We start from the raw sequence: 25,153 nt of genomic DNA, 5'->3' as shown, positions 1-25,153 counted from the left end.
CAAGGAAAATGCAAATTAAAACCACAATGAGGGGAAGGAAAGTAAGAAAATCTAGACTTTTTTTTTAATAATGTGTTTGAGCCTATGTGACCATCAGGCTAAAGCAAACAGAAAGAGGAAGGGGTTAACATATTTAAAAAACAAGGCAACCACAAATCAAAACCAAACATCATATTCAAAAAAACTAAAAAGAAAAGCACACAAGCATAAAATAAATGGAAATCATCCAACCCAAAAAAGAAAGGAACGAAGGAGAAAAACTTTTCTTGAAAAAGATACATGCATCCGCATGTTCATTGCAGCACTATTCACAATAGCCAAGACATGGAAACCTAAATGTCCATCGATAGATGAATGGATTAAGAAGATATGATATATATACACAATGGAATACTCATCAGCCATAAAAAGAACAAAATAATGCCATTTGCAGCAGCAACATGGATGGAACTAGAGACTCTCACACTAAATGAAGTAAGTTAGAAAGAGAAAGAGAAATACCAGATGCTATCACATATCTGGAATCTAAGATATGGCACAAATGAACCTTTCCACAGAAAGGAAGATCATGGACTTGAAGAATAGACTTGTGGTTGCCAAGGGGGAAAGGGAGGGGGAAGGAGTGGGATGGACTGGGAATCTGGGGTTAATAGATGCAAACTATCGCCTTTGGAATGGATAAGCAATGAGACCCAGCTGTATAGCACTGGGAACTATACCTAGTCGCTTGTGATGGAGCGTGATGGAGGACAATGTGAGAAAAAGAACGTGTATTTATATGTGTGTGACAGGGTCACTTTGCTGTACAGTAGAAATTGACAGAACACTGTAAACCAACTATAATGGAAAAAATTAAAAATCATTAAAAAATAAAACCACAATGAGATGCTACTGTATATCCACTAAAATTGCTATCATAAAAGATAATACAAAGTGTTGGAAAAGATGTGGAGAAACCAGGACCCCTCATATATTGTTGATGGGGATATAAATGATACAGTCACTTTGGAAAACAGCGTAGTGGTTTCTTAAAAAGCAGAACACAGACTTACCATACAACCTAACATTCCATTCCTAGGAATCTACTCAAGAGAAACGAAAACATATATCTACACTGACTTGAACAATAATGTTCATAAGAGATTTTTTTTTAACAGCTGCACCCAGGGTATGTGTAAGTTCCCAGACCAGGCAGCAGCAACGCCGCCAGATCCTTTAATCCACTGAGCCAGACTGGGGGTTGGACCTGCCTCTCTGCAACCCAAGCTGCTACAGTTGGATTTTTTTTTTTTTCCCTCCATCTTTTTTGGCCCCCCTGGGGCATATGGAGTTCCTGGGCCAGGGATCAGATCTAAGCCGTAGTTTCGACCTAAACCACAGATGCGGCTACACCACATCCTTAAGCCACTGTGCAGGGCCATAGATTGAACCTGTGTCCCAGGGCTCCCAAGATGTCACCAATCACTTTCCACCATATCAGGAACTCCAGGAGATCCTTAACAGCCAAAAAGTGAAACCATACCAAATGTCAATCAATTGGTGAATGAATAAACAAAATGTGGTATTATCTTCATAGTATAATACTATTCAGTAACCAAAAGAAACAAACTATTGATGCATGCTACAGCACGGATGAAACTCAAAATAATCCTAATTATAAGGATTCAGATGTCAGAAGACTACATATTACAGCAGCATGAGAAAATTTTCTGAGGTGATGGAAATGTTCCATATCTTGTTCAGGATGATGGATACATGTGTGCACAAAATAAAAATTTGATTCTGCTATAAAAGTCCCAAGTGGGAAATGCTTGTCCTTCAATGTTTATATTAGAAAGAAGAAAAGCTAAAAGAAAAATAACGAATTAAATACTTAATAAAAATTAGCACAATAAACCCAAGGAAAGTAGAAGAAAGGAAATAATAAAGATAAGAAATCAATGAAATAAAAAGTACAACAGAGGCTCAACAAAGCCAAAACTTGGTCCTTCGAAAAGGCTAATAAGATTTTTTTAAAATAGGCTATGAGTCATAATAGAAGTTAATGAGAAACTTTTGAGACAAAAGATTGTTGGAATTGGTGCTTTTAAGAGTGCAAAGCACTAGACTAATGAGTTTTGTTGTATTTTACAACCCTTTGGAGAAGGTTGAAGATGACTTTTTTCATAAAGTCCCTAAGACTTAAAAGAAATTGAAAAGAATAAAGGTTTTCTTTAAGTTTGAACTGTAATCTGTATCTTGCCGTCATTAAACGTGTTCCTGGTTAACTGAAGCTCCTAGAGTGATATTCTTGACATAATATTTAGACAGGGCTGATTTTTTAATTCTTTTGGAGTATACTTAAATTATGATTTCTGCTAAGGCTTTTTATGTTTGTTGTAGGAAATATTTTATCACTGTATGCTTGTAATAAAGAAATCGTATTTGATAGAAAATATTTATTGTAGGAATATAGATTGCAATGGATATACCAGTCTGATAGTGATAAACTTTAATGTGTAATTTTACTATTATGTAAGTGGCACAAATTCACTTGCCTGGTCTTGGCTTTCTCCCATAAACTTGTTTGAGAAAATATACTGTGATTCTAACAGATTTAGTGCTAACACCCACAAGGAGTTGGTCCCTTTGACACTCCTTTCCATTCTTTTTGCTGAGGTAACAATTCTGTATTACAAATTCTCAAAGCATTTTTGTGTGTGTCTTTTTAGGGCCACACCCAAAGCATATGGAAGTTCCCAGGCGAAGGGTCGAATCAGAGCTGCAGCTGCTGGCCTACGCCACAGCCACAGCCACACCAGACCCTTAACCCACTGAGCCAGGTCAGGGATCAAAGCTGTATCCTCATAGATACTAGTCAGGTTCATTACCGCTGAGCCACTATAGGAATGCCCTTTCAAAGCATTTTAGGTCAAAGAGATTATTTCCTCTTGGGGATTGTCATAAAATACCTTTGGGACCAATATTTTCACCTTTAATTTTAACTAGGGCTGAATCAAGGGTAGCTTATAGTTTTATTTCGTAACAGAAGAAATGTACCACAAAACGCATTTAATCATCCCTTTTTGGCTGCACCCGAGGAACATGGAAGTTCCCAGACCAGGGATCCAATCTGAGCCATATCTGCGACCTGCAGCATAGCTGCAGCAACACTGTTTTCTTAAAACACTGCACTGGGCAGGGAATGGAACCCGTACTACCACAGAGACAATGCCAGATCTTAACCCTCTGCGTCACAGTGGGAACCCCAATCATCCCTTTTTGACTAACATTTAGGTTAGTTATATGTTAGTATACAGTTGCTGTTACATTAAACAATGTTGGAATAAACATCATTCTAAGTAGATCTTCGTGAACATGAGCAAATATTCCGTTATGATACATTCCCAGATACGGAATTCTGGGTCAAACGGTGAGATATTTTAAATCTCAACAGATGTAATCATAACTGTCCTTTTCAAAAAACGCACCAGTTTATACTTCATGGCTGCTAGAATTTTTTTAACTTTTGCCAATTTTACTGAGTGAAGATGAATTGCATTATTAGGTTTCACATTTTTTTATTACCTGATAGGCTGAGCACTTTACAAATGTATACTGGGTACTTACATTTCTTTTATAAACAGCCTGTACATATCTGACGGAAGATTTTCTCTCTTGCCAAAAAGCTGAAGTCAGACATATTGTTCAATAATGGTGCTTTATTGGACTTTCCCTACGGCCTACGGCATAACCACATGGTATTGTCTCTGCAACAGCATTGTCTCCGCAATGGCTCAGGTCCTGGCCCTGGAACTTCCAAGTGTGTGCCATGGGTACAGCTATTTTTAAAAAATTAAAAAAAAAAAAAAAAAAAAAAGCGGTGTTTTATCCTCCAGGATACAGTGTGATTACCCTGCTGCCCAATGTTTGTAAACATTCCCCTAAATGCAAGCATTAAAAGGAATATTTGTCTAAGTCCTTCCTGAACAGCGATATGATCTGCGTATAAAAGTAGAATGGCCTAGCACAGAACTAATTTTCTATGACCTGGCAAGACCTGACCTTAGAAGACAGTCATTGGCAGCAACACAGCTCTTCCTGTTGTTGAGCCTGAGGCACAAAGAAAACTGTGGAGATGAGATGGAGGTGTCCGCTCCTGCTTGAGGGACTTCACTACCACTAACTTCCATCTTTGCCCAGATCAAATCAGCCACATTCTGTGTGTTCATGAAACAGGAGCTGCCTTCCTACTAGCTTTTAGCCCACCTAAAATGATGTGGTAGGTATCTTGTCCTATTTCTATCTTACTGATTTGTACTAGGAACATGTATTTTTTCTTTTTATAGCCACACCTGTGGCATATGGAAGTTCCTGGACTAGGGGTCAAATTGGAGCCTCAGCTGCTGACCTACAGCACAGCAACACTGGATCCGAGCCACATCTGAAACCTATGCTGCAGCTTGTGGCAACGCTGGGTCCTTAACCCACCGAGCAAGGCCAGGTATCGAACCCACATCCTCATGGATGCTGTTTGGGAAGTATCTCTTCTTTTTTTTTTTTTAAATCTTGCCCACAGCATGTGGAAGTTCCCAGGCCAGGGATCAAACCCATGACATACACCTGATCCTTAATCCACAGTGCTACTAGGGAACTCTTAAAATTTTAATATACGCTACAGGCAGCATTTTATGTCAGCAAGGAAAAGGCTTTTTTTAGTCCAGATTGTTAGCCATTTGGGAATAAAAGATCTTTTATTTAAAATCTTAAGATTCAATTTTATTTAGGAAAAATTAGGAACAAAACATAGGAAATTATTTTATTTATTTTTCGGTTGTACCTGTGGCTTGCAAAAGTTCCTGGGCCAGGGAACAAACCTGAGCCACAGCAGTTGACAATTCCAAATCCTTAACCACTAGGCCACCAGAGAACTCCCATAGGAAATTAATGATTCAGATGCGGAAGGCAAAACAAACCCAGAAAGTGGAAAGAAGTTGGCAAATCAGATACATAAAAAGTTCAAAACTTATGGCCAAAGATTTTACAGATTTAAAAGATGATAGATGAGAAAAAATACTTAAATGTGAAAGATTAGTATTCCTAGTATAGGAGTTCCCATCCTGGCTCAGCAAAAACGAACCTGACTAGTATCATGAGGACACAGGTTCAATCCCTGGCCTCACTCAGTGGTTTAAGGATCCAGCATTGCAGTAAGCTATGGCATATGCCAGCAGCTACAGCTCTGATTGGATGCCTAGCCTGGGAACCTCCATATGCCATAGGTGCTGCCCTATACAGACAAAAAAAAAAAAAAGGATGTTGACTATTTTGTCATTATTTGTATTTCCTCTTTTGTCTTTCAGTGAATATTAGTCATATATACCTTGTATAATCTTGTTAAATTTATACCTGGGAAGTTTATACACTGCACTTTGATTTGTATTATAAACTAATTTGTAAATTATTTAGTAAACTAATAATTTTTGCATGTTTATACTGCACTGTCACCTTACTAAACTCTTCGCAGTTCAAGTTTTTCAGTTTCTGGGTTGTATTTTCTAGGTAGACAATCTTATACCTTGTAAGTAACGTTCTGTCGCTTCCATTCTCAATATTTCTATCTCATTTGCTAAGCCCCAGAGAACAATGTTGTAGAATTCAACTGGTAGATGATATTCGTGACTTGTTCCAGACCCTAATGAAAATACAGAGAAACCAAACAGTATGAATTCCAGTGCAATGCAGTTTATTACTTCCAACCCTCTGAATTTCACTTATTATTAACCTCACAACCCCACATTTTACCCAACTGAAAGTTTATCTCACCTACAGCATGTCACTGTGCTCCAATGTTTCATCATTAAAAACAATGATTCTGATAGTTCTCTAAGTACTACATATCAAGTTTCCTTCTCTTAAAAAAACTATTTTGCACTGTATCATATACATCTTTAAGACACGCTTTTTTCTTTCCACCTATAAAACATCCATACATACACAACAATGCATTACTCTTTAATATACTGTAAGACTTAATTCACTAATTTTTTAAAATTTGTTTTTTTGTGTGGTCTTTTTTTCTGTCTTTTCAGGGCTGCACCCACAGCATATGGAGGTTCCCAGGTTAAGGGTCGAATCAGAGCTGTAGCCACCAGCCTACACCAGAGCCACAGCAACGCAGGATCCGAGCCATGTCTGCAACCTACACCACAGCTCAGGGCAACGCTGGATCCTTAACCCACTGAGTGAGGCCAGGGATGGAATCAGCCACCTCATGGTTCCCAAAAAGATTCGTTTCCACTGTGCCACGACGAGTACTCGTGGTCTTTTTGGCTTCACCCAAAGCATACGGAAATTTCTGAGCCAGGGATCAAATTTGAGCTGCAGGTGTGGCAACACCAGATCCTTAACCCAGAACTGGGCTTGGGATTGTACCTGCACCTCCGTAGCAACCTGAGCTGCTGCAGAGACAATACCCAATCCTTAACCCACTGAGCAAGGCCAGGGATTGAATCTGCATCCTCATGGATACTAGTCAGGTTTACTACTGCTAGGAACTTCAGCAAGGATGTAATTTTGAAGGAAAAAAAAAAGGATATAATTTTGAACACAAATCAGGATGTCTTTTTGTTTCCTACATGCTGGAATAACTGAAATAGCAGGAATTACCTATTCCTCAAAATTTGGAAGAATGTGTATTGTGCTTATGGACTCTTTTTAATAACTTCTAGCGTCTTGACTGTTGATATTTTAAGGGTATCTGCCTTCATATCTGGCAATTGAAAAAATTTTTATATTATTTCCAGAAAAGAAAATCCATTTCACTGGAAGTTTCACCATGTTAAAATTTTCTAGAAATAGCATTTCAGAAGTTTTATGATAGAGTATAGCTATTTGCACATTCTTATTAGAAGAAAAATTATTTTTGCTCTGCAAAAACCAAACATGCACATCAACATCTTTGGAGGTTATATACAAGGAGTAGAATAGTAAAGCAAGCTTTCTAGGTCAACCTGGAAATCATTTTGGATGATGTCAAAAGCTACTGTCCTCATGTCCCCTATTTCTGTGAGACAAACTTCACAATTTATCAGAGTTGCACATAATGTTCTCTTTTACAAAAAGGGTAACTCTGGCTGTGCTGAGAACAGACTGCAGTGGGGGCAGTCACTATTCTAGGTGAAAGCCTCTGGTAGCCTGGACTACGACAGGAGCAGTGGAGATGGTCAGAACTGGTCAGATTCCAAAAATATCTCAACAGGAGTGCCAACAGGATTTATAAATTGAGTGTACTTCCATCAATAACAGTCTGGTAGAAGGCGTTTACAAAACACCTGGGGACATGTTAAACATAAAATTAATGCTTAGATTAAAACTTTGCTTCATTTAAGTGTGTTCCTCATGCTATATAACACTTCAAAGTCAAGCAAGCATGTGCCTAACAGTAATATGATCTCTCAAAACTTACAAACTTAATTCAGGGCGACAGTTTCTACATGTCTGTAAAGCCCCACAGGTTCAATGCCCTAAAAAAGCACAATGTTACCACTGTGACATCAAGTCCCATTTTAAACACAAATTTAAGAAAAGCACACTAAACATTATCAGACTACCAAAACTCAGTAAGATTGTTATTTGATACACCAACTTCTCGACTTTCCTAAATTTATTTCTCAACACATGAAGTTTTTTTTTTTTTTTGTCTTTTGTCTTTTTTTGTTGTTGTTGTTGCTATTTCTTGGGCCGCTCCGGCGGCATATGGAGATTCCCAGGCTAGGGGTCAAATCGGAGCTCTAGCCACCGGCCTACGCCAGAACCACAGCAACGCGGGATCCGAGCCGCGTCTGCAACCTACACCACAGCTCACGGCAACGCCGGATCGTTAACCCACTGAGCAAGGGGCAGGGACCGAACCCGCAACCTCATGGTTCCTAGTCAGATTCGTTAACCACTGCGCCACGACGGGAACTCCCACATGAAGTTTTTAAAAAATAACACCTAAGGAATTCCCTGGTGGCATAGCAGGAGAATCTTGGCATTGTCACTGCTGTGGAGCATGGGTTTTATCTCTGGCCTGGGAACTTTTGCATGTCACAGGCACCAAAATGAAAAGAAAAGAAAAAAAAAAACAAAAAACAAAAAAAAAACCACAAACAAACCACTGGGGCTCCACCCAAAGCCAATTAAATCAGAATTGCATAAGGAGCATCTATTCTCTTTTACAGCTTCTGCAACAATTCCAACATTGGTCAGTTAAGAACCACTGCTTTAACACAATTTTAGGAAACAGAAAATAAACAGAAATTAAAATGCACAGCATGGGAAAAGTGTAGGAATATGGAGAGTAAGTTAAAGACACTCTTTGCTTTCCAACATCTTTTACCTCTCCAAAGTTCCAAAGATCACTAATATTAGAATCTATGAAGCAGTTAAGGAAAACATAAAATAAGACCTAGAAAGATCTTTGTTACTTAACTAAAATCATCTGGTGTTAACAGTACTTTCCAATGGGGGAAGGCGGTCAGGTCTCAGGTGTAAAGCAGTGCAGGAACAATCGCAGGGCAGCAAGGAAGAGGATGAGAACTTCAGGCTCTAGTTTCCTAGGTTCCAGTTCAGGAAAAGAGGAAGGGGAAAGAAAAGTGTGTTCACGGGAATGAGCCCTCATGCCCTAAAGGATAATTTTATTTGAACTTATTAATTTTTTTCACTCAAAATTAAACAGGAAAAGCAACAAAATATGGGGCAAACGGAGGGCAGCTGGTCTTCAAGGATTTGTCTTCAAGTTTTTACTGACACAATAATGCTTTAAGCCTGGAGCTACTCAAAGATGAATCATGAAAAATAAGAAGAAGAACTTTATTTTCGAGTAGGTTCAGTGGCATGTGTGCTACAGCAAAGGCTGATTGTAGCAAACAGTTTCATTTCAAACCTGCACTGATATATAAATTAGACATTATTTGGGAATGATTAATTTCTGGTAAAATGTAGACTGATCCAACATGATGCCAATTTTTACATTTATTGCAGACTGTATTTTAGTACTAGAGGTTAAATTTTCATCACCAAAAAATGAGAAAAACCTTACAGCTACTACTAAGGTAATGAGCTGTGAAATTAATTCCCCACTATTGCTTTGAAAATATACCCCTAGGTTGTTAAGAGAAATTCCAACTTCATCCAAATCCATTATTTAACTCTTCAGTCATCATCTACTGTTGGCTTGATTGTCACTCCTCTTCTTATTTGACCCCAACCAATTAAACTGCAAAGTGAAAATAAAATAAATCATGAATTTTACATCCACTTCATTATCATTACTACACAATGACATGACATAACTAGTTTTTGTTTTTAAAGAGCCACGCCCAAGGCTGTAGCCGCCAGCCTATGCTAGGGTCACAGCAACAATGGATCCCAGCCTCGTCTGCCTACACCACAGCTCATGGCATCGCCAGATCCTTAACCTACTGAGCGAGGCTAGGGATTGAACCCTCGTCTACATGGATGCTAAGTGGGGTTCGCTAACCGCTGAGCCACGACGGGAACTCCATGACATAACTAGTTTTACTCACCTATCTGCTAAATCTGATTTTGTTCCCCAAACCTGCTCCTCCATAAAGAAAGCTCACTATCTTCTTAGACCTAAAGGGATGGGCTCCAGCCACAATGAATAACAGGAAAAGCAAACAAAAGGTTGCTACTATACATATGCTCATCTTCACTCAATCACAGTATACCTAGCCCTTCAGAACCGCTTGTGAAAGACCTTCCAGTCTGCCTAAGGAATCATGTCAATACACAAACCACCGCAGTCTGATTTTTTTTTTTTTTTTTTAAATTTCATTCCCTTTTCCTCCTTGGAAAAAAAAATTTTTGTCTTTTTTTTTTTTGGTCTTTTTCTTCGGCCGCTCCCACAGCATATGGAGATTCCCAGGCTAGGGGTCAAATTGGAGCTGTAGCTGCTGGCCTACACCAGAGCCACAGCAACATGGGATCCAAACCGTGTCCGCGACCTACACCACAGCTCACAGCAACGCCAGATCCTTAACCCACTGAGCGAGGCCAGGGATCGAACCCCCAACCTCACAGTTCCTAGTCGGATTCACTAACCACTGCGCCACAATGGGAACTCCGGAAAAAAATTTTTTTTTAAACCACTCACAGCACCTCAACAGATCACATGATAAATGGCTTTATCGTGACCTTAAGTGGCAATGGAATTAAGAGACAACCTAGAGGACTAGAGAGTCTATAAACAGGTTACTTTGAAGAGCAGAGGGATTTCTGTCCTTTCTGTCTTTCAATGTCTGTTCTAATCAATGGCCAGGCTAGATTGTTGCTTCAACTGTAGCTTCTAGAACAAAACTTACCTAAGCATGGGTCAAAAACAAATCTAGTTCTTGTGTGGCTCAGCGCGTTGAGGATCTGGCATTGTTATTGCTTGGGTCACTGCTGTGGTACAAGTTCAATCCCTGTCCTGGGAACTTCTGCGTGCTGTGAGTACAGCACACACACACACACCACCCAAAATCTAAAGAATATAAGGATTATTCAAATGCTATAATTTCTTTTATCAATTTTAACATATGTGCTAATTTTTAAGCAACATCTACAATTTCATTTGGAGAGAATCCTCTTATGATTAGACAGATACAAAAAGATCAACCATTTCTTTTAAAATTTATTTTATCTAGGAAATGCATCATTCTGAAAATAATATAATCCATGTTAAAGAGTTTTTAAAAGGTTATTATTTAATCTTAGTTTAAAATACAATGGAAATTAGTATGTCTCTAAAAGCAAATAGTATAATCACATGAGAGAGTAAAATCAGGGAGTTCCCATTGTGGCTCAGCAGTAACAAAGCCAACTAGTATCCATGAGGATGCAGGTTCGATCCCTGGCCTCACTCAGGGGGTTAAGGATCCAGTGTTGCTGTGAGCTGTGGAATAGGCTGGCAGCTGCAGCTCTGATTCTATCCCTAGCCCAGGAACTTCCATATGGCATGGGTGCTGCCCTTAAAAAAAAAAAAGAAAGAAAACTGATCATTCTGTTTGTTTGTTTGTTTTCCCAGACAGTGACATAGGGTAATAAACTTACCGCCAGTGTTTCTCAACTCTTCGGCTAAGGGCAATTTTTTCTCCTACTTCTGTGCACACAGGATTAGTCAAAACAATTTTGCCCAAATCAGCCTTGACTGCACTAACTCTTCCTCCTGTTGACAGGGATCCTATGTTCACCATAAGCACTTCATTCTTAGACAGCTTTTGCACCTAGAGAAACAAAGAGGGGGAAAAAAACACCCCAAATCAAGAAAAGGCTTTCCAAAAATGACTGCTTATTTTCCTACAACCTTGCCAACAAAAGATGTCAGCAATTTTTCACCTTGGTCAGCCTAATCTCACTAAGACTTTTTTTAAAAAATCATACAAATTACAGAAATTATCATATCACTGTCACACGTGACATACTGTTTCGTGTTTTGTTTTATTTTAAACTGACTGCCATATAGTAGTTTTCAATTTCCAGGAAGTCAAATTTATTTACCTTTTTCCTTAATCCCATGTTAACTGAAAAGAATGAACCTCACTCAAAACTGGCCTTAACATCACTACCACTTTTTCTAGACTAGGAATTACAGAAAGCACGTACCTTTGCTGCTTTCTTGTCTCCTTCAGTGCGTACACCCAGAAGCCGTCTAAGCAGGAAATACGAAATTTCCAATTCTGTGAAGATCTCAGGCAAAGCTCCAACTGCACCAAGTACCTGTCCCACCATTCTGTCAGCCCGGCACAAAGTGGGGTCAATTTTTGTTCCAACTCCTGATACAGAATAAGATATACAGAGTCCAACATTTTATTTCTATAAAGATGTTTACTCAAAAAATTTAGCCAACCAAGTACAGCACATACCTATACACTTTAAATACACTTACATTTTCATACTCATGTGACAGGTACATAGATGCAACAAAATACCTGTTTTTTGTTTTTTTGCTTTTTATGGCTGCACCCATGGCATATATGGAAGTTCCAGGCCAGGGATCAAATCTGAGCTGCAGCTGCAACCTACACCACAGCAGTGGCAACACTGGATCCTTTAACCCACTGTGCTGGGACAAGCAACCCAAGCCACTGCAGTCAGATTCTTAACCCACTGTGCTACAGGGGAGTTCCCAAAATATCTGTTTTATCTGAAGAAACAGATTTGCAGATTCACAGGTTAGTTGGTCATTTGAGAACAGAAATCTTCCTTTGATTTAAATTTTAAGCAAAGGACAAACAGAGATAACAGCCTAAATAAAAAATGAGTCTGAATATCCTTAATAAAGGTTGAAAAGAGGAGTTCCTGTCATGGCCCAGTGGTTAACGAATCTGACTAGGAACCATGAGGTTGCAGGTTCGATCCCTGGCCTTGCTCAGTGGGTTAAGGATCCGGCGTTGCCGTGAGCTGTGGTGTAGGTTGCAGACGCGGCTCAAGTCCCGCATTGCTGTGTCTCCAGCGTCGGCCGGCGGCTACAGCTCCAATTCAACCCCTAGCCTAGGAACCTCCATAAAAGACCAAAAAAAAAAAAAAGGTTGAAGACATATGATATTCACAATGAGTAGTTTGCAGAATATTTGCCTGCCATTTCTCCCCTGTAAGACTGATCAAAAAGATATTTTAAAAACACACTATTATATACAAAATAGGTAAACAAAAAGGACCTAATAGCACAGGGATCTATACTCAATTTCTTTAATAACCTATAGTGGAAAAATATCTAAAAAAGAATACATACATACTGTGTGTGTATGTATGTATGTATAAATAACAGTTACTCTACTATACACCTAAAATACAACATGGTAAAGCAAATATACTTCAATTCTAAAAAGGCAGGAGATCCCATTGTGGCCCAGGAGACTAAGATCTGGACCAGTATCTATTACCTCGATGAGTGGGATCGATCCCTGGCCTCACTCAGTGGGTTAAGGATCTGGCACTGCCATAAGCTGAGGCATAGGTGACAGACGCAGCTTAGATCTAGCATTGCTGTGGCTGTGGCATAGGCCGGCAGCTGAAGCTCCAATTAGACCCCTAGCCTAGGAACCTCCATATGCCGCGGGAACAGCCCTAGAAACAGCAAAAAGACAAAAAATAAATACATAAATAAATAAATAATAAAAAGTTCCATAAGTTAAATTTTTAGTTTCCAGAGTTTCCTTATCTTTAAAAAGAAAAAAGAAAAAGAAAAAATTATACATAGTAAACTCTTAATTATAGGATACAAAAAAATACTGTAGAAGAGAATAACGAATTAAACAGCGAAACACCAGAGAACAAAAAGACAAAATCCAGGAGTTCCCACTGTGGCACAATGTGTTAATGACCTGGCTTGTCTCTATGGAGGCACTGGTTCAATCCCCGGCCTGGCACAGTGGGTTAAGGATGCAGCATTGCTGTAGCTGTGGCGCAGGTTGCAGCTCTGGCTCAGATTGGATCCCTGGCCCAGGAACTTCCATATGCCTCAGGTGTGGACAAAAAAAGAAAAGAAAAGAAAAAAAAAAAAAAAAAAAAGACAAAGTCCTTCACCAAACATATTCTTCCTTAATTCGAAATTATAATACTTATAATTCTCACTGTAGTTTGCCTTTTTCTGGATATCTAATACACTACTGTATGAAAACAGAAAATCCACAAATTATCTCAGTAATGCCTACATAACGGAAGTTATCTTCAGAGTTCTCATTGTGGTGCAATGGGATAAGGATCCGGCATTGCGGTAGCTGCAGCTTAGATCTGATCCCTGACCCGGGAACCCTATATGCCACAGGGTGGCCAAAAAAAAAAAAAGTCATGTCAGATCATTGTAACTATGATCTGACATGACTCACTAAAATTTGTGGGTAACTTTCTATTTGCAAAACATACATGAAAACAAGGAGTTCCCGTCATGACGCAGAGGAAATGAATCTGACTAGGAACCATGAGGTTGCAGGTTCAATCCCTGGCCACACTCTGTGGGTTAAGGATCTGGCATTACCGTGAGCTGTGGTGTAGGTCACAGATGCAGCTCAGATCTGATGTTGCTGTAGCTGTGGTGTAGGCTGGCAGCTGTAGCTCCAATTGGACTCCTAGCCTGGGGACCTCCCTATGTCGTGGGTGGGGCCCTAAAAAGGAAAAAAAACAACGAACAGCCCACCCTGCCCCCAAAACCATGGAAGTATAATATAATATATACATTATACATATGTGCATATATGTATATACTTATTTTAAATTTTAGGCCATAAAACATTTTTGTTACTGCTAAAAAGGAGCTACTTTTTATCGAATCCACACCACAGCTATAACGACAGCCACAGCAGTGTCAACTGCCAGATCCTTACCCTGCTAAGCCACAAGGGAACTCCCAAACTGTACTTTCCTTTATGTTTAAAAAGAATTTTTACAGGGAGTTCCAACTGTGCACAGTGGGTTAAGAATCCGACTGCAGTGGCTGGTGTCGCTACAGAGGCTCGGGCTCAATCCCTAGCCCAGCACAGTGGGTTAAAGTAGCCGGTGTTGCCATAGCTATGGCTTAGATTCAATCCCTGGCCCAGGAACTTCCAATGCCATGAGTGAAGCCATAATAAATAAATAAATAAATATAAAAATAATTTTTACAAACACATGAAACCATCTCATGACCTAAAATCAAAAGCTGAACCACATATATGTTCCCTTACCTCATTCAATCATTAAACATCAAATTAAAAATCGGTATCTATCTTTATGAGTAATCTTTTTATCATGAAATGTTCCACGAATATCCGCAAATTAAGAGTAGGGATGAGAGGAAAATCCTTACCAATAAGACCTCCTGGAGCAGCATACTGAAGATCATTATGCTCTGCGAAAAGTGATACAATTTTGGAAAAGATTGGTTTACACATGAGTTTTCCTTCACTATCTTTGGAAACAATACCAGGTCTGACTTCTATCTCCTGGCCCACCTGTAAAAATATAAATGAGTAATCAGCATTACTGTGAAATATCATTTCCATTACATATAAAAAGTCTTATCAGGAAGACCATGAAATTGAAAAGCAATTATTTCTCTATTTAAAAGATCACTATTAAAAAAAAAGATATGGAAGAGATCTTCAAAGCCAAAACCATCCGACTGTTTCTAACTATCTACCATACAAGCCTATCACCATATAAAATGTGCTCCATATTCACAGGAGCTTATGAAGTTAGAGACTAGACAAACTCAAAAGACATAATAGTTAGTAAAAAAGAAATCTGTATCAAGTACTAGACACCATGAAGAAAAAACTATTTTTCAATTTGGAATGTCCACACTATTTTCCTAAAACAAGGGAAAAACAAACAAAACAAAAACACAACATCCAAAACCAGTTTACCTTTAATACTCCTTTTAGAATACTACCACCAGCTACACCTCCCTTGAGGTCATCAACTTCACAGCCAGGTTTGTTGACATCAAAGGATCTAATAACTAAAAGAAAAAAAAAAACCAAAAACAAATTAAAATCAATTCTACTCACTTTATCTTCAGGAAAACTTGATTTTCTAAGTTAACCTTTCTAAAACAGTAGACACAAGATTTACACAAGGGTGACTTTGTGACAAAATCTAATACTACTGTTTCAACTAAGTTTACTGCAGCCTGAATTATGATGGAAAAAATGGAAATAACGTAAAAAGTTCACTGATAAAAGACATATTATGTTACATCCATTGTATGGAGTATCATGAAACTATTAAAAAAGAATCTGAGGGAGTTCTCTTATGGTGCAGTGGGTTAAGGATCTGGTGTTGTCACTGCAGAGGCCTGGATCACTGCTGGGGCACAGGTTCAATCCCTGGCCCAGGGAACTTCCCCATGCCACAGGTGTGGCAACAAAAAAAAAAAAAAAAAAAAAAAAAAAAAAAAAAAAGGAAGAAAGAAAACCTTCATATGCTGTTAAGGAAAAAAGAAAAAAACTAGTAAAGCATAGTTTGAGCCCCCCTTCCACAAACAAAAACTAAAACAAGAAACACATATGTTTAGACACGATGACATAAATAAAGAGAAAGGTATGGGAATAATACACACCAATTGCCAATTGTTACCTCTGGTTACTTCAGGGATAAGGGGCAAGCAGGGAAATTGTGGACCTTTTTCCATGTAACTCTATGCTATATGACCCCTGCAATAAAAATTTAGTTTTAAAACTTCAAAACAGGAGTTCCCGTCATGGCACAGGGGAAACGAATCCGACTAGGAACCATGAGCTTGTGGGTTCAATCCCTGGCCTCGCTCATGGGTTCAGGATCTGGCGTTGCTGTGAGATGTGGTATAGGTCACAGACGCAGCTCGGATCTGGTGCTGCTGTGGCTCTGGCATAGGCTGGTGGCTACAGTTCAGATTAGACCCTTAGCCTGGGAACCTCCATATGCTGTGGGTGTGGCTCTAAAAGGACAAAAAGACAAAAAAACAAAAACAAAAACTTCAAAACAACCCTAGGACTATGTGACCTGAACTTCAGTCCTGAGAGCAGTGACTATTAACAAGGGGTACGTATCACAATCACCCAAGAGAAAGTGTGAGAATCACCCACAACACACAGATGTCCTGGATGAACGCCAAGAGGAGTTCAAACGTCTGTTCTGAAAAGGCTCCTACATTTATCTAGAAACAACAAGCCTAGATGATCAAATTGGAGCAACACTGGTATTATGAACTTAAATGCATGAAAGACGTGAATATCTTCATTAATTACAATGAAATTATTTGTATGGGAGTTCTTGTTGCTAACTAAAACATAATTCCATAGATATTGTATTACCCCATCTAATCATGTAATATACCACAGACTGAGCACAAAAAGGCTAAAAATTCTTTCTATATTCAAGACTCTCTCTCATCTAGCATTGCCAATACAATTTCAGAATTAAGTGATTTAAAAAAAATTTTTATGGAGATTGTAATTTATTATCATCTCTGCAGAAAGAAGAAATATTATTATACACCCTTAAAGAAGAATCACCAATGTGGAAAAGATCACACATATCCTATCACTTACCAATAAGTCGGGGTTCTGAAGTAAAGTCTCTTGGAGGTACTGGAATTTTCTTTACTATGTACTCACAGACAACTTCAATATTGTATTTTAGCTGAGCAGAAATAGGAATAATAGGAGCTCCTTCTGCTACTGTACCTATACAACAAAATTCAGAAAGATCAAAATTCTCCAGTTTTACAAAACCTCTTCTTTACATGTTACAGGGAACAGTTAAGATTATTAAAATAGATGCCTGAACATCCCCACACAAATGCCAGCAACAGGTAGAAAATGCTAACTCTTTTAAGAAAAATGTCAGTATTCTGTTTGCTTTTACTCCTAAAAATGAATACTACTGCGTTTAAGGGAAAAAAAATGTCAAAATATGTTAATATATATATTTAATGTAGCAAAATAATAAAACTTTAAAGAAATAAAACACTAACACTCCTGGGAAAGAGCAATTTACTAGTTGAAAGATTTTTAGTAACATGTAATTAACCTCCCAATAAATGTCAAGATAAAATTACAGAGTGCTAATCAAAAACTAATGGCACATAATATTTGCTCCTTATTAATTATATGTCAAACAGGCTGGTCAAAGAAAGGGACCAAACATAATGAGATTTTAATCAAAATGATTTATTCTTTTTTTTTTGTGATGAGAGAACTGGGTTCATAGGAAGTCAACCTTTCTAACAAGAAAAAAAAAAAAAGGCTAAGAGAGAAACCAGTATCAAAAATAAAATGTTTTCGGAGTTCCCATCATGGCGCAGTGGTTAACAAATCTGACTAGGAACCATGAGGTTGCAGGTTTGATCGCTGGCCTCGCTCAGTGGGTTAAGGATCTGGCGTTGCTGTGAGCTGTGGTATAGGTCACAGACGTGGCTTGGATCCTGCGTTGTTGTGGCTCTGGTGTAGCCCGGTGGCTACAGCTCCAATTTGACCCCTAGCCTGGGAACCTCCATATGTCATGGGTGAGGCCCTAAAGAGTGCGAAAAAAAAAAGAAAAAAAAGAAAAAAAAAAGAAAGGAACACTAAGAGATAAAATAAATCACTATCATCACTATCAGTTCCAATTATGAAAGTAGCTACTCTAAAAAAATAGTTTAGTAAAAAACAGTTTAAGGCTTAAGTTTTCTTAAAAAATGCTTTTACTTATGTTACTGTCACTGCGGATGATTTTTATTAGATATTATGACTTCTTGGCTTCTTACCTTGTACAAATGCAAGGATTTGGTCATACTGCTCTTTAGCCTGGCTTTCTTTTACCAAGTCAATTTTATTTTGTAGAATCAAAATATGCTTCAGTTTCATGATTTCTATAGCAGCCAGGTGTTCAGAAGTCTGAGGTTGAGGACAAGACTCATTACCAGCTAGATGATGAAGAATAAAAAAGATGTTTGAGAATTAGCTAGAAATATTTGCTGTAATAAGCAAATCCGTAAGAGACAGAAAGCAGATCAGTGGTTGCCAGGGGCTGACAGGAGGGGGATTAGAGTAATAGCTTAATGGGCACAGGGTTTCTTTTTGGGGTGATGAAAATGTTGTAGAACTAAATAGTGGTGATGCTTGTACAAAACTGTGAATGTACTTAATGTCGCTCAACTGTATACTTTAAACAGACAAGATGATAAATTTTATGTGTATTTAACTACCAAAAAATTTAGCTGCTATCTAATAAAGGAAACGCTTGAATGCCTAAGCTCTATTCAAGGCCAAAGTCCTGGATCACTGCCAAGCATCCACCTTTTGCTCCTGCTTCACCTTCTGTGCCTGCATTCACTAGCTCCTCCTGTTCATTTGGCTCTCACTCCTGGTCCTCAGCAAGAAGTCTGGAATCAACAAGTCTGGCATCTCAGGGTCTGCCCTCAGCTTTTGCTTAGGCATAAGGTATAGCCCTCTGGCTCTATTCAGTCTTAGTTATGTTCTTGCTCAGTCAAGCTCCTAAGAGGCAGAAGAGTAATTAAGAATGAAGACCCTTGGGAGTCCCCGCTATGGTGTAGCAGGTAAAGGATCTGGCACTGCTGCAGCTGTGGTATAGGCTGCAGCTAAGGCTTGGATTCGATCCCTGGCCCAGAACTTCCATAGGCTGCTGGTGCAGCCATTTACCAAACAAAGGGGGACAACACTTAATACAGACCAGGAATTTCAACTTTGATCAGACATTACTCCCTAACAAAGGGAGGGACAAACACTAAAAATAATGGTGGTATTATAAAGAAATAAGCGTGTGTTATTGGGCACTCCAACAACCATCATCCCCAACTAGTGATGTTCAAGTGTCCTGTACTATATCCATTTGGCATACTTTTAAAAATTAAATCCCAAAGCAACAAAACCTTGACAGCTCACGTAAGGAAGGCAGCACAACCCCAGTCTTGAAAACCCCAATTCATCTAGACTTCAGCACTTATTATGAATCACATTTGCATCTAAATAAAACCATTACACACCAATGCTGCAGTAGACAGCTCAAAGACAGACACAGATACACACATAAATACATGTACATGTAAATACAAACTAAAATAATAAATCATTTCACGTGATCTAAGGGGGGAAAATGTACTACCGACTTTTTCAAATATATACCACCATTAAGAATTCTCACAAGACATGAACCCCAGGTCTATCTTGTTTAGTATTTTGTGATAGCCAGCATTAAAGAATGTCATCCCAGATGACATGTTAGTTCCCATTTGTGCCACCTGTAGGTACTGGATATGGCCCATAAAGACCTTAGTTTCCCTCTAAATAGTCCATCTTGGACTTGCTCCACATCCAAACCAATTCTGCTGAGTTTACCTATCAACAGAAGAGCTGCATCCATCACTGCGGCACCATTCAGCATTGTAGCCATCAAAATATCGTGGCCAGGACAGTCAACAAAGGAAACATGTCTAACAATTGAGAAATAACAATCAGTCCTAAAATTAATCAATGCTTCGATATTCAAGATTTCCTAAAATTAAATCCCTTTAAATATAGAATACGAATATTACATGCGAATATGCACTAAGAATATGGAAATAATTCTTATTTCTATGAAGTCAAGTGGTAGCAGGACTTGGTGTTTCTAGACCTTAGAAATTAAGATGATCTACTGGCTCAATTATACTTCAAAACCAAAGAAAAAACTCATAAAAAAAGAAATCAGATTTGGAGTTCGCGTTGTGGCTCAATGGTTAATGAATCCAACTAGGAACCATGAGGTTGAGGGTTCGATCCCTGGCCTTACTCAGTGGGTTAGGGAACTAGCGTTGCTGTGAGCTGTGGTGTAGGTTGCAGACGCGGCTCGGATCCCCACATTGCTGTGGCTGTGGCGTAGGCTGGTGGCTACAGCTCCGATTCGACCCCTAGCCTGGGAACCTCCAAATGCTGCGGGAGCAGTCCAAGAAATGGCAAAAAGACAAAAAAAAAAAAAAGAGAGATCAGATTTGCAGTTACCAAAGGTGGGGGTTGGGGGGAGGAGGAATCGGATAAAAGCAGTCAAAAGTTACCAACTTTCAGTTATACCATAAACAAGTACTAGGGTGTAACATATAATAAATATAATTAACACCACTGTATATTATACATAAAAGTCATTAACAGAGTAAATCCTAAGAGTTCTCATCAAAAGTAAAAATTCTTTTTCTATTTCTTTAATTTTACATCTATATGAGATGATGGATATTCACTAAACTTATTGTGATAATCATTTCCTGATGATGTAAGTCAAATCATTATGCTGAATAACTTAAACTTATGTAGTGTTCTATGTCAATTATATCTCAATAAAACTGGAAGAAAAAGTATGAAAAGAATAACAAAAGATTACCTACTGGCTGAGAGTAAAATCACTGTAGATCATTACAAAGCAAATGAAATTAGCTATGTGTAGAAATACCTGAAGAGACAGAAACTCCCAAATCCAATACAAGTAAATGTGGTACAGTGTATACTGGGAATGTCACTGATGTGAAAGCTAAAACACAAACACTATTAAAAGAATGGGCACTGCTATCTAAAAAAATTTGCCAAATATTTCACTAGTATTTTGAAAAGCTGAAATTGTCAATCTGAAGTGGAGATGGCAGCACAATTTTACCAAAATTATGCTACTCATTCAGAAATATTATTTTTAATAGTTGTATGCTCACACTTACGATCTAAAATAGGGGTCAGCAAACTGGCTCACTGCCATAACCACTCATGTAAATCACGTCTACTTTCATAACTGAAGAGCAGAAATGAGTAGTTGCAAAGAGAAGCTATGGCCTGCAAAGCTGAAAGTATTTACTATTGGGTCCTTTGCAGAAAAAGTTTTCTGATCCTTGATAAGGGCTACAACTAGGGTGAGGCAAGTGAGGCACTCACTCCCGATGCAAAATTTAAAGGGGTGCCCCAAAATCCCAGTGATCAAGACAAATAATATTTAAATTTAATACTTAAACAAACAAACAAACAAAAAATCTTGCAAAAAAAATCCATGAAGAACTACCAAAAATTTAAATGAAAACAGGATTAGCAAAAATGCCATGCCAAAAACAAACCAAAAAACCCACAGAAAGAGAGAAAAAAAAAAAGTAATTTGAGCCTGTCTTTATTTTTTTAAATGATACTGTTTATGATTTCTTTGCATTACTTTCAAAAATCATATTAAAATGTTACTTGACTTGATTACTGAGGCTTATTAGGATTCTCCCTCCCTTTAAATTTTATGTCTCATTTACTTATCCCTAGTCCCAGATTTGCCCAGATCTAAAATTTCCCTGTGGAACATCCCCAACCCGCATAAACATCTCTAGGTGGATGTCAGTATCCTCTGATAAAGAGTAAGTACATGCAGGAGTTCTCTTGTGGCACAGGTTTGATCCCTGGCCTGGGAACTTCCACAAGCCCCAGGCTCGGGCAAAAAGAAAAAAAAATTACATGCAATCATATTCAGAAAACAGATGGGTAACAAGCCTGGGTATGTAAGAGAGGTGACTGAGAATGGCTTTGTTCCTCTAAGGAACAGAAAAATTTAGAAAACCTGGTGAAAAGAATCCTTTACATCCAATAAAATGTGTTTCCCTCTATTTTACTCTGCTTATGTGATACTTTTCTTTTGGTGAACTTCCATGTGTGTAATTTAACGTAGGTTTAAATACCTGACTTTTCAACTTATTGTCACTACTAAGAATAAAAACAAAATAATAGAAAAAGAAAGCCATTTAACAATTTGGTTCACTGTTTAACATCTCAGCTAAATATTTCAAAAAGCACAAATCACAAGACAACAAAATATGAAGTGTAAAGTGTTTTTAGCACAAAAGAGGTCACCTCACTAATTTGAAGTTCCCTTTGGTCCCTGGAATGTCTGTAGGAAACTCATCAGGTGTACTACTTCCACAGGATCTGTAACATTCTGGCCGAGGACAACTTGGGTCATCAAGTTTATAAATCTAAAAGTTTCAATGAAAAAAAAGAACTGGATTTGTTATCTGCACATTCAACATTAAAGTCAATTTCTAATTTCACTGTACACAGCTTACCTTAGCATTAGCATAGCCAAGTTTGATTGTAATATTTCTTTCTAGTTCATTTTTGAACCTGACAGTGTGAACTCCAGAAATAGCTTTTACGACTGTAGATTTCCCATGAGCTACATGACCAATTGTACCTATAGACAAAGTACAAAAAATTAATTCATATGCATTCAGTTATACCACATATTTTTTCAGTTTTAGGAGAGAAAACTCAAAGCTGTAACTCACTATAAACATCGATACAGAACCAAAAGTGAATTCAGTGTCCTCCTCTATATTCTATCTGATACAGGACTGAAGAGAACTTTCTATGTAACTGACTACCTTGTTTAAAATCTATATTCAGCATAATAAACACTATCCATCTTGTTTTCAATCACAGAAAAGAGTGCCTTCAGAGTTCCTGTTGTGGCTCAGCAGTAATGAACCCAAGTAGTATCCATGAGGATTCAGGCTCGATTCCTGGCCTCACTCAGTGGGTTAAGGATCTGGCATTGCCAATGAGCTATGGTGTAGGTCACAGACCGGGCTTGGGTTCTACAGTTGCTGTGGCAGGCCGCTGCAGCTCCAATTTAACTCCTAGCCTGGGAATATCCATATGCCGCTGCAGATGCGGGCCTAAAAAGCAAAAAAAAAAAAAAAAAAGAGAGAGAGAGAGAGAAGGAAGAAAGAAAAAAGAACACCTCCATTTAAAATAAACATTTGATAAAAAGCACATGAAATCTTAGGTACCGAGAAAATTTTCCAGCATTGTGAGGGTAAAGTAAATGTGTATAAGTAAATCTGGCACAGCAAAAAGGAATCCATGACAACAAGAAAACTCAGCATTAATTAGAGTAATGCGGTAAAGAGTAGCACATACCATGTAACTTTTTAACAGCCTCATGGCAGAACCTTACTTTTAACTAGATTTTACTGTGTTGTTTATACAGACTCTCAAATACGCAAAATTTACACTCAGTCAACTTAACTTCCCCTTTCAAGTTCTAGGTGCCAATTAAGGGAAAAAATACTCTAGTTAATAACAGCTTATATAGCAAACAAAACTTTTGCAAACTCTGCCCTTGCAATAACCCTGTGTGGCAAGTACAGTCACATTTCTCTCTCTTCTTTAAACTGCTACATGACTATCTATCGCTTTATGCTATTAAAATTTTCATGTCTTTATCTTTTCTTCTTTGCCCAGTCTGAAAGCTAGGCACGGGCAACATGGGCTTCCCCAAAAAATGTAGCAGGTACTTTGTTCACAACAACTCAACATGTATTACCTGAATATATGCATCTTCACGTAATTCAGATAATCACACACAGAGAGAGATTAAAATTATTTGCCGGAGATTAATCCAGTCAGGCCTCCAAGTTATTCTTAGCTTACCTATGTTAATTGTGGCTTGCCTGCTGATCACTTCATGTGAAAGTGGTGTCAACTTGGTAACATCCTGCAATCAAACATTTTTCATTTTAAATCGCTGAACATGGGACGAATCACAATTTTGACATTTACATTTGCTACCTACATCTCGCCACCGTTTGAATAGCCCTCTTCCACTTCTAAAGCGCTTTTCCTGTGCAAGCAATCTCCGACAGTGACGACTGGGAAGCCCTAAAAGTCCTTCGTTGTTACACAAGACTACACCTCCACTGACAATGGGAAATGTGAAGGCTCGAGATCCCCCCAACCTTGAGAGCATTTGCATTAAAGACAATGCAGACACTCCCTTCCCAGACCTTCCGAAGTGAAAAACACCGTGACTTTCCAGCCCAAGCATTCGGGGGGGCTCCAGGTCCACGACCTTACAGCCCCATGCCCAGCTCGCAGGCTGGTGGAGGCGCCCGGGGCGGCGCGAGCACGCCGGGCTTCGGGGCTCCCTCCCAAATCCACGCTTCCGACAGCGTGGCACTGCCTTGTCTCAAAACCCTCCCGGGAGGCCTGGTCATCCCCACTCCCGGGCACACTCCACATCCTCCCAGATCAATGCCTTACCAAAGTCGCGAGATCCTGCCGAGAAAGATGCGGCTGCCCTAAAGTCACACCAGCCTCGCCCCCCGCCATCTTGCCCGGAGAGGAAGGAAGTGGCCCTGACGGCGGCCTGGCGGTGAGCAGGCCCCCGCGTGCGGGGCGGGGCCGCAGAGGCAGGAAGGCCGACTAGGGCTCAGGCCTGGGAGAGGAGGATGGTCGGCGCAGCGGAGGCCTTGCCGCTTAGACTTCTATCTTGATGAATTTATATTGTGCCTGCCAGCAGGCTGACTAGAAAACACCAGGCGAAGTTTCGGGATCTATTCGTAGCCGTCCTGTTGGATATTTGTGCAGGCAACGCTGAGGGCAGCCGCACGAGAGGCCCCTTGCTGGCGGGTGATGCAACCGACGCGCGCGCGCGGACGCGGGTGTAACCATATCCGTTTCTCGTGGGGGTGGTCCAAAGAGTTGCCCGGAACCTGAGAATTTTATCGGGGGTGTGAGGATAGACAGTGGGAAAGTCCTTCTTTACACATTCTATGATTGAGTAAGCCGAGATCGGCTCTGGGTCCTGCTGGTCTGTGATTGGGGCTCTGGGCCCGGAGGTGGGGGCCCGCTGAGCTGGCGGGCGGTAGGAAGGGCGCCCTCGCGCGGACGTTCAACCC

The 25,153-nt window shown here is 39.3% G+C and overlaps 1 protein-coding gene across 1 annotated transcript; it reads right to left on the bottom strand.

Moving 5' to 3' along the window:
* Positions 1 to 8,643: 8,643 nt before the first annotated feature.
* On the bottom strand, positions 8,644 to 24,612 carry EIF2S3 (eukaryotic translation initiation factor 2 subunit gamma). Its single transcript, NM_001444898.1, has 12 exons — positions 24,516 to 24,612; positions 23,907 to 23,970; positions 22,538 to 22,665; positions 22,326 to 22,447; positions 19,824 to 19,918; positions 18,233 to 18,391; positions 17,037 to 17,171; positions 15,372 to 15,466; positions 14,813 to 14,957; positions 11,632 to 11,801; positions 11,080 to 11,252; positions 8,644 to 9,241 (listed from the first exon to the last, which is right to left on the bottom strand). The coding sequence occupies exons 1-12, from the start codon at positions 24,582 to 24,584 to the stop codon at positions 9,178 to 9,180; spliced, it is 1,419 nt and encodes a 472-aa protein (NP_001431827.1). The 5' UTR covers positions 24,585 to 24,612; the 3' UTR covers positions 8,644 to 9,177.
* Positions 24,613 to 25,153: the final 541 nt, after the last annotated feature.

Source organism: Sus scrofa, chromosome X (assembly GCF_054392235.1).
Source record: "Sus scrofa isolate SSC_HxYL_T2T_F1_AM1 chromosome X, Sscrofa_HxYL_maternal_Yorkshire_Landrace_v2.0, whole genome shotgun sequence".
Lineage (NCBI taxonomy): Eukaryota > Metazoa > Chordata > Mammalia > Artiodactyla > Suidae > Sus > Sus scrofa.
This window is presented reverse-complemented; position numbering and strand designations above follow the sequence as displayed.